We start from the raw sequence: 19,373 nt of genomic DNA, 5'->3' as shown, positions 1-19,373 counted from the left end.
CACAGTGTTGCATAGTCTCAGTTTTGTTCGGAAAAAAGCGGAGGACAAAGGTTTCCGAAAGACAAAACTGTCTCAAAACACAGACATTCATTGCCCCGGAACGCATATTTGCCATAATTAATTACAGATATTGCAAAATATTCACAAATTATTCTAATTATAAATAAACCCGCGTAGCTCACCCAAAAACTATGAGATTTGACATTTCGGAGACCTCACGATACACTAGCGCCTCTAGTGGCGAATTCATACGCGATAGCCCTCATTAATTTAATTTAGGGTTGCTGCAGGACATATCTCCAGCAACCCCATAATTAAATTTAAGAAATTCCACATGGATACTTACTTTTTCAGTAAAGAAGAGGCCAAAAATAATTGTACCACAGTTATTAAAGTCCGTTACAGCTAGTTAAATAAGTTGCCAGGACGCAAGCAATTCCATTGCAGCAGACTACTGGTACTTACTTAGAAACAACGTGCCGGATTAATACAAAACTATGTACATATAATGGGATTATACACAGCATTTATGTCTTAACTTATATTCTGGTGCCCGAAATCATACTTAAAAAAAATAGAGCGAGTTGAAATTTTATAAAGGAACACTAATACTGAAACTAATATTAGGTATACCTAAACCTAATGCATCCCATTTGCCTAACCACCTTTGCGAAATAGGATAGGTCACATAGGTACAGTCAACCAATTTGATTTCTGATCCACTATGGAACCTTATCACAGTAAATAATTTTATTTGTCTATAACAATGTTCATCGAATGAAATAATAGAGAGCGTTGAAATATTATAATGGAACACACAAACATCACGCCTGTATTCCCAAATGGGAACATAGCGTCTCTACTTTGAAAAATGTTCACTAGTTTTGATTTTTAGCTTTCTCTATTGTCTGTTGAAAACAAAAAATAATAGGTACATGTGAAAGAATTATTTTGATACGTCAATTAGTTTCCAAGATATTGAATTTATAACCTAACCAACAAAAAGTTGGAAAACCCCCGACAGCATTTTGTCACTTCAAAGTTCAATGTCTCAAAAACGGCTGAACCGATTTTGATAAAACATGTCTAAAGCTGCAATTACACTGCATCGTTCACCTAATGCGGTCGCTGAATTTGTTTTAAACTACTTCGGCGAATGATCGTCGCCTTTATCCTACGTACGCACCAGTCCGACTCGCACTTGGCTATTTTTTACTGCAGGGCTACTACGAAACTCGAAACTCGAAGTTCGTGTCGTGCGGTCTCTCTGACACTTAAACGAGAGCGAGAGGGACGGTACAATACGAACTTCGAGTTTCGAGTTTCGTAGTAGCGCCCTGCTGGTGTGCCGTGAAACTTTGATGAACGAAAAGTGTGCAGACTCGAAAACGCCTGATCTAGACACTTAAGAAAACACTTCATGGTTAGTAGAGATAGGTATAGGTATAGTTAGGATAGATTGCCGAATAAACTTTTTCTTTCTTTCTTTCTTTCAGATACGTGAATATTTTGTGTGACTGTCCCTGCCAGTAGAGACAAAAAGTCATAATATTTCCACGTATCCCCACTAAAATAAGAGTCTTAATAGGTTCCACCTATCTCTACCAGTGGGGACAGGTGGAAAAAATAACCATATACTTATCTCTACCAGTGGAGATAGCCTGGTAGAGATAGGTGGAGCAGGGGAATTATTTAACCACCTCAAAGTTCAATTTCATTTAAGGACTTACTAACAACAGGCTAATTCAGGCTAACATCAACAAGCACAGAACAGAAAGGATAATGAAAAATAGCCTGCGTGCTATTCCAGAGACCCGACTGTGCCTACTTATCAAATTTCATCCAAATCTGTTTAATAGTATAGGCCCAGATGGACTACCTACTACTAAACTCGAAAATCGAAGTGAATTGTTCCTGATTCGTCGTATTCCCGTTTCGTCGGATTCCTGATTCGTCGTATTCTTGTTTCGTCGGAATTATCTATATATAACTAAATCTATCATGCAGTAAACCAATATTTATAAGAAAGGAAGATTCCTTTTAAATATTAAATACAAAAGTAAAAATCACGGTAATTGCATAGTTTCATTTGATATTGAAAATCCGACGAATCAGGAATCTGACGAAACAGGAATCCGACGAAACAGGATTAACGACGAATTAGGAACAATTCTTAAATTCCTTATATCATTTTACAGACTATAATTAATCAAAACTTTAATAGATAACCGAAGTTTTCGCGAAATTAACAACGATTCTTTGAAAAGTACACACACAAACACACAAAAATTACGCCTGTATTCCCAAATGGGGTAGGCAGAGCACACGAAACGTTACCGCTTCGGAACCACACCACCACTTTCTTTGAAAAGTGTTTGACAAAATTCACATACCTTTTTTATTTATAAACTGATTCGAATGAAATAAACACTAAATATTAATCCAAGGCAAGGACAGCGAAAACCGCATCCTTCTACGTTGAGTGGTTTCTGAGATTAGCGTGTGCAAACACACAGGCAAACAGTAAAACAGACAATAATTCTAAAAATCATTGTTTTGGGTTCTATTGCGCTGATATAGGCCCCTACCCTAGTAACAGTTTTTCTCAAATATTTCCAATGTACAGACACCGACTTTCTACAGATTTATTATATGTATAGAATAGATATAGATAGATTGTACAAAATTATTCAAAATAATGTGCCTACACAATAATAACTTGACAGCTGGTAGGTACGGTCACGATCGTTAATTTGGAACCCATTTCGTGAAAGAGTCCTTTGAATTGTCATAAATACATACAAAATGACAGATAAGTATTCGATCTTAAGTGAGGTCCACAAATTAACGATCGTGACCGTACCTACCAGCTGTCAAGTTATATTGTTGTCAACTACAAAAATATCGTTATCGTTTAAGAGGTCTGAGCACCGGGACAAAAGACCACTAAAGAAGCAAACACTAACAGCCTTATTCATAAAAAATCCTTAATTGAGGTTTGATCGGTCTGTTACTTAGCAGACTGATTAAGCTTGTTAGACGGTTGTCAAGAAGTATGATTCATAAACGCTTGCTAGCAGTCTGCTAGTTGTTGAGCTGCTGATAGACGGATTAGACGCGTTATGTTGGCCACCTTGACAAATCAAAGACAAAAAAATGGCCTAATCGATAATTAAAAAAAAAAATTGACAGCAGTGACAGCAAATTACCAGGAAAAAAAATAAAAAGCGAGATGTTTGCTTTCCCGCCATTTCCGATCCGCATGTTTATGTTGTGCAAAAAGCCATAATTAATCATCCTTATTTTTTTTTTTTCATATTTATTGTTAATTTATTGTTGCTAATTTAGAGGATTTTTAAATACAAATTCCTGAAAATTAATTTTTCTGTTTTTTTTTTATCTGCGTAGCCCTGCCTTCACTATAAATATCTTCGGTACCTATGGTTTTTGCTCTAGTCAAAGTCAGCTGTTCAAACTTGTGGCGGCCATTTTGTGACTTAGCAGGGAGATAAAGGAGGGTCTACGGTCCTCTAACTTTAGCAGAGCCTTGATCGACTGATTAGCGCTAACAGACGTTTATGAATCATGTTTTTAGCATCGGGCCTTCAAGGAGCCTTCAAGGAGGCTCTAACTTTTTATGAATAAGGCTGTAAGTCGTCCAAAAGTGGAAAGAACACGGTAGTATAAGACGACGTTCATTGGCCTTAGTAGTGTTTGAAACAAGTTCGGCGACCGCGTTAGGTCTTGTACTATTATGTATTATGTGGTTTGGTGAACGACTCAGTGTAATCGCCGCTTTAGTTAGTATCGCTTATTTTTTTCTAGTAATCTTGGACAAGTTGGACATGCATAGCTATTAAGTTATTTACGACATTCTTTTTCTTTTTCCTTTAAAAAATTAATTAAATTTGCAACAGCTTGCTCGATGCTGTGATAGGACTCAGTTTTACTATGAATCATATTATTCATCTTTTTTATTTCTCCTTGCATTTCTGTGGAATCGAGTCCTCGTGTAGCACAGGAGGACAAGTCGTGTATAGCCCGTTGAAGAGGGTTTACCCACCCACTGACTTTACTCATTGGTTCATCATCTACTGGGCCAAAATCAAGGGATTTATCTTCAATCAGGGATCTGCTACATTTAGACGTACTTAAAGTTTTGCTCAAAACAGTTTCAACTTTAGGAGGTACTTCAGGGTATTTGCTATCAATTAAGAGATGATTCACTGTTTCTCCACCGTCAGGCTCAGAATTTTTTTCTGGTGTAATGTTGAAAAGCAGGTCGCCCAGTTGTTCAGTGATACTACAAGAAGAAGCCCCTCCAGTTTCATCGATGTCAGAGTCCGTAAAATGTGTATCACGTACAATGATGTTTTCTTTGGATGTATTTAGATTTAGATAGTCAGGTTCTGATTCAAGCGTTACATCTTCGTCGTAAAGCTTTTTCATTTCTTTCATGATTTTGTTAATATCTTTTTCTTTGCCAATGTCGGCATTATCGTACGACTCTTTGACTTCTATTTGACCTCTGTAGAAGTAGTCGGTTGGTAGACTGTAGCCACGAACGGTTAGATCTCCAGACAACATGTACCTAGGTATAGTCACGGGCTGGCGGTAAATACATTCGAATTTACCAGTCGAACAATTCGGGTTTTTTGCAAAATCGATGACAACTGTGAACAAGATACCGTGATTTACATAACATTTTAATATTTCGGGACATTCAAAGAAATAAACATGCTAAGTATCATATATCATATGTGTTGTGTGTCCTGACCTAACTGTCAAAAGTTGTACAAGATTTTTAAGGTCAGATTTGATGTTATTCAAGGCAGCTTTGTAGTCAAATCTCAGCTGCATGGCTGCATGTAGACTATTAGGATTTTTAAAATTGCGATGTAGATCCTCATAAGTAGATATACTTGCATCTTGTCTGGGTTTTTCTCTGAGTGCGTAAAGCGTTGTGAAATTTATTTAAAATTCAAGGAATACTTACTATAAATTAAGAACTTGCCTTTGATAATGTCTGAAACAACAGCAGGGCATATCTTTGCGGTAACTGGCGTAGTATGTTGCAAGTCCGGACATGAGTTGATCTCTATCAACCAAGGATTGTATTTACTGTCAAGAATGAAGTCGCATCCGTACAGTTCGAAGCGGTGTCTGCACTCAGACAATGAGTCCTGGCAGTTGAGCATCACTCCGACGATGGACTTTCTCATGCCAGGATAAATGACGGTATCCCACACATCTTCTTGCCCAACTCCAACCAAATACTTTTTGTACTGGTCAGAATGCCACATATTATTAAGCGGGAGCTCGTCGTTCCGATTGTCACAGTTTTTGTACTTCTTCTGTACAGCGTTGTTCGTCAGGTGAATTGATTCGTGGTAATTCCTTAGGTTGTACTTTTGTGAACTAAACTTGAGGTAACAGTCTCTATACATCCATACCACTAAGGGGCACGTGTTTGTGATGAGATAATATTGTCGTATGTCAAATTTGGTGTCATAAATGAGCAATGGCTCTTCTGCAAACAAATACTTAATTAGGTATTAAGTTTGATAGTTAGACTTGCGTTTCCACCAAAGATGTACGAGGATATGTTGCGAGGAATGTGTTTATCATGTGAGAGAATAGAAACGCTTCATTTACCTATCCTCGCACGGCACACCTCTAGTAGAAACAACTGAGCGGAGCGAGGCGAGGTAAATGAAGCGTTTCTATTGGTTCATGAAAAACACATTTCTTGTAACACATCATTGCACTCTCTGGTGGAAACGGAGCCTTAACTACTGCTCATCAACGATTTTGAAATTGTATAAATCAGAACAAACCAATATATTTCTGGACAACATATTTTGAGGTGGCCTTGCATAACATCCCAGATAGGACACCCAGCTTCGAAGCCATTGTTATGCCTCTACCTCTAGAGCAGTGTGCAGGTTTTACAATCCAAATATTGTGACAGCCTTCGCAACTTAGTTGTGGTCGATATTTGAGAATCTCTTTCAAGAACAATTTTGCATAACCCAAATATAACGGTAATTGATTATTTTTATCAGCTTCGAAAACTTCCGCTTTCGAAATTATTTGATAGTATTTTTTCAAAAATGAATTCCACTGCCCGCTGCTGACTGGCATCACAGGTCGGTCGATGTCTTTGTTCTGTTTCTTGAAGAGATATTCTTTGCATCTGTTCAGAGCAAATAAGAGGACATTCATAGGTATTTTTCCAGATCTGACAAATACAGGCCGGTCGTTAGCAACCATCGAGAGTACCCATTTCAGCAAACTAGTACACGCAGTTATTTTGAAGTCTGAAATGAATCCTTCGATTTCGCCACTTTCATAGCTATTGTACGTTCGTGGAACATTGACTTCAGCTACGTTTTCTATATAAAACCAATAGTTTCTTTTCATCGATGAGCACAACCCTTGCTTCGTTGTCCACATGGCATCTATCCTCAGTTTATTCACAATAGTCGTGTAATCACTGGTCATGTCTATAGTGTTATCTTTGAATTCTTCCCTTGAAGTCCATATAAAATTAGGACTATATTTTTCTACAAAATTTGAGAGGAGTAATCTCTCTAGTTCGCTATGAATATCTGCTTTACTTGTGTATATACCGTTGCGTATTCTGGATAAGTTCATTCGACTCGCTGGGATTTTTTCCACCCAACCGCGTTCGACTAAAGCTTTTCGTACAGCGTTACAGTAGCCGTACAATGCGAATATTTTTCTATTTTTTATAGCATTTGCTGCTAAACTTTTAAGGTAAGCATATTGAGAGGTTCTAGTCTGGCAACTGGCAATGATATACATTTTTTCTTTAGGAGATAATCCGTAAGATTTATAATGGCTTTCGAGGGGCGGAATTCTTCTTTCGGTTTTTATTATTGGTTTCGGCGATGGCGCTAATTTAGTCAATGTGAATGGAGAGTAAATCCTTTTCACTCCTCCTTTGTCGTAGTTTATTGTTTTTACTTTCTGCAGAAAAAAGAAGGCATAATGAAGACAATGCAATACAGTTAAGTGCTTAACAAGTAAACTAAGTAGCTTGTTCACTGCCATATTAGCTTACTTTGCAAGCGTAACATGTTGGTTTTTTGCATGTTGTTGTAGTGGGAACTTTGGATATTTTAACAGAACGTATAGGTTTCTTCTTGACAGTCGTTCCCGCGCCACCACGTGTCTGGGAATCAGCGATAATAAAACAATTAAGTAAAATATTTCAAGTGCAAAATTCGTTTGTCTCGTGAACGTCTTTAAAGGCTATAAAAATATCTACCTTCTTTAAATGTACACTAAATACTTATAATCTGTAAGGTGTCTACATTAAAATGACTACTAGATTTCATAATAATAACAATCTTTCTTTCGGTAGAAAACAATATGTTACTTACTTTCTTGCGATTCTTTCTAATTATTTTTTTCCTGTGTAGCCCCATAATGACGGATGGATAGGATAGGATTATTCTTGGAGGCCTTCAATTACAAAGATATGTGCTAAAAACAAAAAAAAAGGTAGCAAAAAAGTTAAAAAAAGTAGGTAATTATGTTTATACCAAACTAATCTTGAAATTTACCGTTTTTACCCGACTGCCCAAAGGAGGGTTATGTTTTTCGAGCGTATGTATGTATGTATGTATATATGTATGTGGGTATGTATGTCCATTTCTTTGGTCCTCGCTGCAGCCTAAACGGCTAGACGGATTTTAACATATGAGGTATCATTGGATTCGTCATAACTGTCGGAGTGACACAGGCTATATAAAATTTCAATATAGCTTCGACGAAAAAAAATATGGCGGAGGAATGAAAAAAAATATTTTGTATTGTAACAATATGGGTATCAAATGAAAGCTAGTAATTAGCCCATTTTAAATATATATGGGTTATAATTGGGGATGTCTAAAAAAAATTACCCACGGTTTTTATTTTATTTTTGTACAGAAAAGTCAATTATAAGAAACTAATTTCAATATTTTTTCATTTAGTTCACTACTTTTTTCAAAATTAATTATTGAAAATATTTTGGTTGATGACGTCACAATTCGATAAAGTGCTACCACATAGCTGATTAGTGCATGCCTTTGGCATGTGGCACCCTCTTTATTTTTATTTTTTTTATCTGTGGTCAAGTCTAGTGTCAACTGTCAACCAACTTTCACTATTGTCAATCCGTTCCATCCTCGTAACATAATTGTTTTTCCCTGGATTCCTATTACCCTAATATACTGTGCTAGTACCTTGGACTGAACCTGCTTATTCGTTGAACTTTGCTTGCCTCTGGATACCGAGATGAATAAAAAATGTATTGTACCAAGTCGCACCAACACTACTAGCCGTAATAGTAAAAAAGCTTTTGTGCACGTAAATAAGAACTTGAAAAAGCTATGGTGTTATAAATAAGATATCGATGTCGATTCAAAACGCCAGTGTTATTGCTGTGAAGATCATCTAAACGTAAGTAATTTATTTTATACACTTACTAACCTACAAATACGAGTATAACTATTGTCGTATTTGCAGAAGATGCACTATCATGCGTGAAACTTGAGTCATGTCTGATTTATGTTGGAGTGCAGTAAAAAGGGCAGAGAATTCCAGATATTACATACTTAATTATTTTGTATATGAGTAGGGGTCACAAAATACCAACTTTAGAAAATGGTATATATATATATATATATCTGGTTCAGTTAGCATTTATTTTATAAATCTAATAAATAACGCCGTTTTTTATGTACCCATGTAATTTAGTTTTCATCGTATTAAGCTTCTGTACCATGAACCTAATTTAGTTTTTTTTTTATAGCTGGAAGAAGATTTAGAAAATTGATATTCTGCCACCAAACTCAGTCATCATGGCAGACAGAGGCTTCAAATAAATTGAAACTGAGCTGATAACAAAAGGTGTCAAGTTGCTCCGCCCTCCTAGCGTGTACTCTGGTATCAAGCCTAGTAAAGCAGAAGTAATAAAGACAAAGTAATAGCAAGTCTCAGAGTACATGTTGAGAGGTTTATCAGAAGAATTAAGAGAGTTTAGACTTTTAAAACCCCATTCTATCATAAACCATAAACATGTAAGTTACATGAACCATATTGTTGTTAAAGCATGCGGTGTGATTAATTTGCAAAGTGAGATAATAAAAAGTGAATAAACAACCAAAATAGTTTTATTTTATTTTCAACCTTAAAACTACTCACATTATATTTTCATCAGTATCACCTTGTTTAGTTAACTTTTTTAAGGCATAGCATTTTGACGACCAGATGGCCTAGTGGTTAGAGAACCTGATTACGAAGCTTGGGGTCCCGCGTTCGATTCCCGTGTCAGGGCAGATATTTGTATGAAAAATACGAATCTTGCTCTCAGGTCTTGGGTGTTTAATATGTATTTAAGTATGTATCTATGTATATAAGTATGTTTTTCCGTTGCCTAGTACCCATAACACAAGCTTTTCTTAGCTTACTTTGGGACTAGGTCAATTGGTGTGAATTGTCCCGTGATATTTACGTGCAGAACGATCGGTATCCGGACCAAGCCAAGTTGTTTTCAAAGGGAACCGTATGTTGTCGTAAATGCTGAAATATCAGTGTCCGGGCCAAATAAAGGTTTTTTCAAACAGAAAAGTGCAAGTCGTCGTAAGTGCAGAAAGATCGGTGTCCGGGGCCAAACAAAGTTGTTCTCAAAGAGAGAAGTGTAAGTCGTCGTAAGTGCAGAAAGATCGGCGTCCGGTTTAACCAAAGGTACAATTCATTCAGAAAAGGTCATCGGAATCCGGTATAAACACAGCCAGGGTATTTTACTTAATTCCGCTCAATCAAACAAGAATGACAATTTACAGTAATGACACTTTGCCGGCACTGTCAGTGCCAAATGTCAGATTGCCGATCCAAATCAAACTCCGTAGTATAATCCACGCGTAAATTGTGAAGAGTTCTAACCACACAGAATAAAGTACGACTTGGACCGGTTACGCAATTTACACCAATGTCAAATGAAGGTCATAGCTTATTTGTTAAATAATAAATTAATTACATTATATAAAAATTAAATAACTACAGAAAACGAGTTAAAAAGCATTTATCTCGAAATGGTTTTCGATTTACTATACATTGCCAAAAAATAGACATCCCCAATACTTTTAATCTACTATTTTTACAGAAATATCAAAAAAGTATAAAATAAAAAACATTAAATTTAAAAAATCAAAAAACCGACTGCCTTAAAAACTAAAAGGAAGAAAATAAGTTTAGTGGTCTAGAACTCTGTCAAGAAGCTCATTTAAGGTTCAACAGTCGTGAACCTTCAAATCGTAACCAGCTCAAAAAATCTTGGTAATGGGTCCCGACTGTTGAACCTTTAAATGAGCTTCTTGACAGAGTTCTAGACCACTAGACTTATTTTCTTCCTTTTAGTTTTTAAGGCAGCCGGGTTTTTTGATTTTTTAAATTTAATTTTATTGCTTTGCTAACTTAAGTATACTTACATTACATAAGTACCTCTTATTTTCCACTAATTTAGAGTTATTTATACTTCCATTAACATTGTAAAGTCTCCAGCACAAATATCTGACACAATAAAGCGTGCAAAAATATCTGATACTCTATTTTTGAGGGTAGGACAAGTCAGCTATTTTTGCACGGTCCGATGTGGCAAATATTAACCGTTAATAAGGCCCCATTTACTGGAGCATACTATCATAGAATCAAAAGCAGCTATCGAATACATACCTGACAAAGAATATTTTTAAAGCTAGTCGTATTTTAATAATTACAATGGAAGTTGTGACGTATTACGAAATTAATAAGGTTCAGTTTCCAACTCAATGCAAGTGGTCGCTAAATCGCCTCTACCTTATTAAGGGTTAATGCAGTTGACTGTATCTACACTAGACGCACGATTTTCATTATTGCACTACTCTAACTATGAAAAAGTAAGAGTAATGATGATCATACCTCACAACCGTAGCTCAGGCACCTATATATATGTCCACAAACCCATACACGTATAGTAAGTATAGAGTGTCTACTTATTTCTACTTCACTTCTTTTGCTCTACATAATTTAATTACCATAATTAATTAGTTAGAAGTAGGCAGCCAACTAAAGCGGTAGTTACACTGAGTCATTCGCCGCATGCTGCATGCGGCGACCGCAAAAGTGTACAGACACGGTAGTCGGCCGCATTCGGCGAGCGACAGCTGCCACTGCCTTAATATGGCCGCCGCAGTAGACGGACAGAATAATGTAAAGGCGACAGTCGTTCGCCGAGGTAGTTTGAAACAAATTCGGCGACCGACCGCATTAGGTGAACGACGCAGTGTAATTGCCGCTTTAATACCTACTGCATGTAATCAATTATATTCTATGTAAGTTGAACCCAACTAGATGCCTGCCTGCCATTGCAAGAATTTCCAACATTTTGAAGAATTGGAAATGACCTCAACTGAAGTAACGAATGGAAGATAAGAACCTACACGTGTTCTCTTTGTGTCGGGTTCAGGCGTATAAGACCGAATTGCAGATCGTCTCTTTGTTCCTTTCGCAAAAGGATCCTTATATAAATGTCTCTTTCCCGAAATTCCCTGTTTTGCAAAATAACTTGTTCTCAAAACGTCCCTTCAATAAATTATGTTCCCTTCCTCGAACGTATGTTTCTTTCGCTAAATTTCCCGTTCACAAACCCTATCTCTCGTATTTTTCTAGTTTCTACGAGTACCTATGTACTAAACTTGTGGGATCATTTTTTTGTGGGTGTTTCGCAGACGGGATGTTTTGCGAAAGGGCCGTTATGCGGAGCGTAAGGAAGGGACCTTAAGGGAAGGGGTTTTTAGAGAAAGGACATTTTGCGAAAGGGGCTTTTAGACAAGGGACGTTTTGCGAAAGGGTTGGGTCTTTTTGAGAAAAGGACGTTTTGTTTTGTGAAAGACTACTTTGCGCACAAAGGACCGTTTTAAAGGAGACGATATGCAAACGGGGCGTAATTTTGGTATAGGGACGTTTTGCGTTTGGAAGCAATAATTGTTATAAAATACTGTAGTAAGACATTATATAGCACCAACCTCATCGCAGCCGACGTTTAAATAAATTGACTGATTTTCACTTACTGACGTCATTTTAATATTTTATCATATTTGTTGTATCATTTTTATCAACCATTTGCTTACATTTTTATTTCATTTTATATTTTTAACAAAGAATTTCTGGGCCAATATTGATGTTTTTATTGTCAGTGTGATTGATCGTGGCATATTGTCACATAGTTTTAAATTGAAAAAGTTTGAGGTTGCATTGTGTCAATCGCCAGGACTTTTTGGACGGCGTGATCTTCGGGGGGAACGGGCATGAAGAGGAACCGGGAAGCAGGACACCTGGAATTAAAAAACAACACAAACATTTTGATGTTTATTCATTTCCTTTGAACAATAGAATTTGAAGACGCCAACATTTGCAAGAATAAATTTATATGAGTATCTAAGTTATTTGCAAAATATTCACAATCAATAACGATTTTAAGTCTTAAAAATTTACATTCATAAAGAGATTACTTACGTTTACCTAAAATAATCATACAGGGAGTCTTCGATCATGGAGCTTTAAATTTAAGGTTCGATTTTTACTCGCAAACCTGAGTACTTTTGTTTTGTAAAATTTTCAAAAAACTTGAATTTAAATAAGTTTAATTGTTAAATCAGTAGGTACGTCATAGTCAAAATACTATGGGAGTTATCACGCTATTTTTACACAAGTAATATTTACCTCGACGTTTCGGCAACATTACAGTTGCCGTGGTCACGAGTAGACTGAAGTGTGGATCAGTAGGTACCGTGTATTGGACAAGGCGGTGTTATCGCTGTCTCTTGGTACAGGTACAGGGGACTTTAAATTATTTTTGACATTTTATTTGATAAACATTTATTAATGTGCCGTCAATTTTGTATTGCACCGCATACATTTGAAAATTAATTTAATCTTGAAAAAAAACATCAGTGATCATAATTTTTAAAAGTTGCAGAATAATAGTAGCTGAGTTATGCGAGTGCGAGTAGAATCTAACCTTGAATGTAAAGTCCCATGGTCAGACACCCATTATGACTTATATATTTTGTATATCTATGAACAGGAAGATATCGAAGAAGTATACTACCTACTCTATTTCTTCAGCCCTCTTATACCTTTTCTCCAATTCTATTTACCCACAAGCCAAGCGGTGAATATTAGACAAACAGAATTCCAATATTGCCCATGATTGTATAAAAGTTTTAATTACTTAATACAGGGTAACGAGATCGAATATGTATAGGACGTGTAGGAGGATAAGTAAATAAAGTAGCGAAAAGTTCATTTTTATTTTTCGTGTTTTGTGACTCATCATTTAGGGGGGTAATTACTACCCGATACGGTGCATATATAGAAGTACAGCTCTCTGAAAATTTTATAGCTTTTTGTTTGGCTCTATTTTCATCGCGCAGTTTACAAATATTTCTACCGACTGCACTCAGCTTTTTAATCGGATCCGAGTCGTCAATGCAATTTCGCGAACTGAGAGGCTCTAACATCGACCGATTTGAAGTAACTACACTCGATTTTGTTTGCCGCAATGGAACAATATTTTCCAATCTGTTAGCAATTTTATTCTGCACGGAAATGGTTGAACGGAGAATACTGGCCGTTTCTCGTTCCCATTCTATTGGATCTATGTAGCAACGCTTGTTACCGACCGACCTGTCGACCTTGGGCTTCTCCGCTTTGCTGGCCGATTCTGTGCGGTATTTACCAGCGTGTTTCGCGGATTGAGAGTCCTCGGGCCGACAGCAAGAATGGGGCACGACACGTCGCTTACACTCTACATTTTTTTCTCGTCTTCCCCGATTGGGCCTAGAAGAGATCGCGGAAGAATTACGTTTTTTCAAATTACTTTTCAACGCGAGACCCGTTTTTACGACTGTAATGGCTTGGCGTACCGTGAGGGATTCCTTGGGTCCTAAAGCCATATTGTCCTTGCTGAGGGGGATTGCATCGTAAGGATTAAGCCACGAGAGGAAGTCTGTGATAATGGGACCGCTATATTCGGCAGGCACCGGTTGTTCAGGCTCTGCAATTGTATCTCCGGAAGGCACTCGTGGTGCCAAAGGTGTGGTGCTTCTTGGCTCATGTTTGTGCTGTCTTGACGATTTCTTTATGAGTCTTTTCCCATTAATGCACAAAGATAAACCTAGATACGCTGGAGCTTTTGGAATAGTTTGTCTATAAGCTAATTCGAACGTCCCTGTGTCGGCTTCGGGGTTATACCGTCGATCCAGCACAACTGTCAACAAAGAAAATCACAATGTAGATAGATAATTAACATACCTAATTAAAATCTGAATTTAGACCTTTCATAAGTTCTACCTTTGATCACATCCTCTAGACATTGAGGACAAAGCCGCGCCGTGACCGAAGTGGTCGGTGCCAGATCAGGACTGGAGTTAATCTCTATGAGCCACGGCGTGAAGTCTTCGGTCAGCATGAAGTCTGCTCCATAGAGTTCGAAGCTGTTCTGTCTTTTATCCATCGACTCCTGGCAGGCTAGCATAGCTCCTATGAGACACTGCTTAATTCCAGGATATATTTTCGAGTCCCACAGCTCGTGTTTTCCAATCTGTCTTTTGATCAGAGAAATAAAAAAATTAAAAATATGAGACTACTTGATCACTGCTGGTTATTTTTCCTTTATTTACCTCAAATAAGCCTTGAAAGTATGGCAGTCCCACATATTTTCATCGGGGAGCGCTTTATCTCTCTCGCCGTTATTTTTATATTTGGTTTGTACAGCATTATTTGTAAGATGAACAGACTCGTGATAATTCGACAGGCTGAATATTTGTGAGCTAAATCTTAAATAACTATCTCTGGAAAACAAGAAAATATAGTCTAGTTATATTAAAAATATAGATTAGTAAGTGCAGTGAAACAAATGACTTACTTGTAAACCCAAATTGTCAACGGTTGGCAGTTAGTGATGAGAAACCATTGCCGTATATCAAATTTGGTATCGTAAACGACAAGCGGATTCTCTGAAAGCGCAATATTAAATTAATTTAATTTCGAACTAATTTTTGAATATCCATCGTCCGACGTGTAGGAAGCTAAATCTTCCCTTTCTTCTGCTTGCACAATATTAAAGCTTTTGCCCAAATTATCATATTAAATACAGCAGGTAGGTATTGGACGAAACGGACAAGATGTTTAGAACTCATCACTACTGTTGAAAAACCGGCCAAGAGCGTGTCGGACACGCCCGAAATAGGGTTACGTAGCCATTACGAAAAAAATAAGTAATATTTTTCTAAGGATTTCGTATTTTGTACGAAATATTCCAAGTTTAGGTATATTTAATACCTTAGGCTGCTATTTACTCTTAAACTACTAATAATTCTCAAGAAAACTTAACCGTTATAGTTTATAGTTTTCGCTCGACTTTAATGAAAATTTGCACTTTAAAGTTGAATATTTTGCATACAAAACACTGAATCGAAAAATCGTTTTAGCAACCCCCTAATAGTTTGAAAATACCTATCCAACGATACCCCACACTATAAGATTGGATGAGAAAAAAAAATCACCCCCATTTTACGTCTATGGGACGTACTATAAAAAAAAATATTTGAATTTTTAATTGCACCATTTTGTCGGCATAGTTTATAATTATATTCGTGCAAAATTACAGCTTTCTAGCATTGATAGTCCCCGAGCAAAGCCGCGGACGGACAGACAGACAGACATAGCGAAACTATAAGGACCTGGGTTCGATTCCCAGTGATGGTCTTATTTTTCTGGTTTTTCTGTGCATCTATATTTCAGTTTGTATTTTCAATTTAGGTTTTACGGGATGACCGTAACAGTAAAAATTTGGAATTGAAATAAAAAATACAAAAGATTCCAAAAAACCAATCTTGAAACTATAAGGGTTCCATTTTTTGCCATTTTGGCTACGGAAACCTAAAAAGCCGTAGTAGCCTAATGGTTTGACCTATAGGTTTGCCTCTCTAGCACAGAGTCGGTAGTTCGATCGAACTCGGTCTTGCACCTCTTCAGTTTTTCGGAATTTATGTGTGAAACTGCAAATTTAACATGAGCTTTTCAAAAAAACCTAGGTGAAGAACCTGATGCACCTGTGAAGCAATGAGGGGTTTACGACAGACGAATTATCGCTAGATGGCGGTAGTATCGTGGTCCGTGTGAAAATTGCGTCGCGCGCGCTCGTGACTAGTTAAAATAATGAATGAGCCAATCGCAAGCAACACTGCAGGGCTACTACGAAACTCGAAACTCGAAGTTCGTGTCGTGCGGTTCCTCTCATACTTAAACTACTTAATACGAGAGCGAGAGGGCGGTATGATACGAACTTTGATTTTCGAGTTTCGTAGTAGCCTACTGAAACGGCAACGGACCATTCACTCACTCAAACGGAGTCACGATACTAACGCGATCTAGTGATAAGTAAGTATTTCGCCTGTCGAAAAACCCCTCATTCAATGCTGCGTCTCAGCCAAGCTGAGAAGAGGTGTATGCCCGGTAATGGGATATGTGTCAAGCATAAGCAGAAGATGAAATGATATCTACTATTGATTTACTGCTGTTAATAGTAGATTGTTCAACGAGGGACTAAAACAAGCCGTAATGACACGAGACGTTTAGCCACCCGACCCGAGCAGAGCGAGGGTGGCTATAGTTCGAGTGGCATTATGGTTGTTTAGTCTCGCGTAAACACTCTACTTTTCACTTTGAATGCGAAGAAAAAAACAATGTTCTGTTCAAAATTACAATATTACTTTTTAAAAGGGTACGCTCGACTAATGGACTGGCCATTTGTTCAAAATTGAAATAGAAAAAAAAATGTTGCTCGGTTTTTCTTTTCTTTTATTGTTTATGAAATGGCGATTTAAATGTTTGCATATTTAGCCAACAGTTTGAAAATTGAAAACTATTTTAAAACTATATAATTGGACTATGCATAATAAAATGAATTAATTCTTAATAATTAAATAGATTCATATTCGTAATCATTAATTGTGTTTCACGGAACGAAAACGTGTTTTTTTATATTTTTGCACAGTTGGCATTTTGAGATTATTTCCACGCCCTAAAAATCCTCCAATGTGTTTGTGACACCGTGTTGGATGTTTTAGGAGTTTCCAACGCAAATTAGAAAAAAATACTTTAATCCCTAGAGAATAAAAAGGAGCTTTAGTCCCGATATGCAGAGACTAAAGTAACATTTTAAGAGCATGAGAAGTGAAAAAACATTTACTTATCATTACCAATATATTTTTGCACGACGTATCGACTTTTCTGAGCCGTGGGTATATTTATGAGTCCGATGATGTCTTTTATATTGTTCATCAGCTGGATGCCTCGGCCGCGGCACTTGGCGCCCGGCTTCACGATCCAGATGTTGAGGACACCGTCGATATCTATTTGCGGCCAGTACTTGGTCATTGTGACCAAAATTTTGCAAGCTCTTCTTTCTAGCTGTCTGGGAAAATAAGAATGCCTTTGTACAGAAGTGAGTGGAATTGCACTCAAATTTACCATGGGATTTTTGTGTAGGATAACATTTTAAGGAAATCTGCGGACACATTCGAAGCAATTCAATGGTGTGCGCGTAGTTCCTGATCCACAGTGGGTACGCGTGGGAGCCGTACTGAATATGAACGCGAGCCCAGCCTGGGACGTATACCTAGTGTACAGTACCCGGCGATAAGGATTGGACATCGGTCTTCTGAAAAAGACAATTGGCTGTTCACGACGATTTCCGAACACTGGCGACCGTCCATCAATTATTGTATTTATTAAGTGACGTTTTTATCAAATAAATACTGCACCTCTATAGAATTAATTTAGATTACGTCAAATTAATTAATCGCCGTGGTGGCCTAATGGTTTGACCTATCGCCTCTCAAGCAGAGCGTCGTGGGTTCAAACCCCGGCTCGCACCTCTGAGTTTTTCGAAATTCATGTGCGGAATTACATTTGAAATTTACCACGAGCTATGCGGTGAAGGAAACAATCGTTCTGAGAGGAGGCCTGTGCCCAGCAGTGGGACGTATATAGGCTGGGATGATGATGATGATGACGTCAAATTAATGACATGTAAACTTCAGATATTTAAGATTAAGGAGTTGTCACTTATACCTATCACATGTTTTGTGGCCGTATCAACAGGCTAGATTTCTACTGCGTTTCGGCTGCAAAGTGTAGTTTGAATGAAATTATTTTTGCATTTGACTTAATTGCATCGAAATTGTGCAGTCAGTTTGTAGTTTGGATGCAGTAGTGTCAATTGCAATAGGACTGTATCACAACTGCAACAACCACCTTTTACGAGAGTTGGACTATTGCAGTTTCAATGCAGTTGTACTGACTGTAACATAACTGTATTACAACCGTGCAGCTAGTTTACGTTCGGTGTGCGTGCAGTCAATAGAACTGCAAGTGGACTGCGCACCTTTTGCAGCCAGAAAGCAGCTAAAATGCAGCCCGTCTGTAACGGCCCTTACCTACTTGGAATGTGGACAGGTGTGGTGTCATAAGAGCATTGTAAATTGCTTGGATAATGTTGAATGATGTTGAATTAATTGTTTACGGTACCCGTGCGCATACCGTAAACAGACTGTGACCTAATTGATTGACAATTTAACAACGAAATATTGACGAATTACGATCATTGAATGGATACAACAGTTGTTTACGTGATCTGCCTTTTGCACAATACAGATTACATGTTATACCTAGATTAGGTACTTAATTAATTGCGTGGATTTACTTCTGGAAAAGTACTAAGTATTTAGTTAATTATACCGGGTGTGCCTGTAATACGAGCAAAAAATTAAACATAGATCGTCCTCGTCAACCTGAACAACATTAGTTCAGCGACTTTTAATAATAATTATAAATAATTTAGTCCCTATTCACTTACGAAATTTATTGCGATTTGTGCTTCACTGGACTCTACTTACATAATAAAATGCCCTTTCGCAAATGTTTAACTATCACGTGCTTCTAGACGGAGGTATGTTAACAGAAAAACAAACAATGAATCATTATTAATAATAAAACAAGCCAAATTGCGTAATGTCTCGCTATAGCCGTGTAAATATGCGATACCTCTGATTTATGTCCGAAGAACGATTATGACATCAGCGACATTTGTACCTACCTTAAACTGGTATTTTTGTCCTCGGCGAACTTAGCCTTTTCGTGTACGAGTAGATAGTGATGAGTGAGGAATTGGTCCCATTCGTGCTCCCAGACATGCTGAGATTGGTCTTCGGTGTCGTCAATGTCTTTGTGGGTGAAGAAGGATATGTACTCGT

The 19,373-nt window shown here is 37.4% G+C and overlaps 2 protein-coding genes across 2 annotated transcripts in view; both read right to left on the bottom strand.

Moving 5' to 3' along the window:
• Positions 1-3,656: 3,656 nt before the first annotated feature.
• On the bottom strand, positions 3,657-12,168 carry LOC141426437 (tubulin glycylase 3A-like). Its single transcript, XM_074085333.1, has 5 exons — positions 12,078-12,168; positions 7,088-7,198; positions 5,838-6,993; positions 5,015-5,530; positions 3,657-4,673 (listed from the first exon to the last, which is right to left on the bottom strand). Exons 1-5 carry the CDS (start codon positions 12,129-12,131, stop codon positions 3,862-3,864), a joined length of 2,649 nt encoding a protein of 882 aa, XP_073941434.1. The 5' UTR covers positions 12,132-12,168; the 3' UTR covers positions 3,657-3,861.
• Positions 12,169-12,295: 127 nt separating this feature from the next.
• LOC141426088 (tubulin glycylase 3A-like) overlaps positions 12,296-19,373 on the bottom strand; it is an 8,393-nt gene continuing 1,315 nt past the window's right edge. Inside the window, 7 exon segments of the mRNA XM_074084951.1 lie at positions 12,296-12,386; positions 13,980-14,323; positions 14,407-14,660; positions 14,736-14,906; positions 14,981-15,071; positions 17,319-17,533; positions 19,217-19,368. Coding sequence (XP_073941052.1) covers positions 12,312-12,386; positions 13,980-14,323; positions 14,407-14,660; positions 14,736-14,906; positions 14,981-15,071; positions 17,319-17,533; positions 19,217-19,368 — 1,302 coding nt within the window. The 3' untranslated portion in view covers positions 12,296-12,311.

The sequence above is a fragment of the Choristoneura fumiferana genome, chromosome 3 (genome assembly GCF_025370935.1).
Source record: "Choristoneura fumiferana chromosome 3, NRCan_CFum_1, whole genome shotgun sequence".
Taxonomy (NCBI): Eukaryota; Metazoa; Arthropoda; class Insecta; order Lepidoptera; family Tortricidae; genus Choristoneura; species Choristoneura fumiferana.
This window is presented reverse-complemented; position numbering and strand designations above follow the sequence as displayed.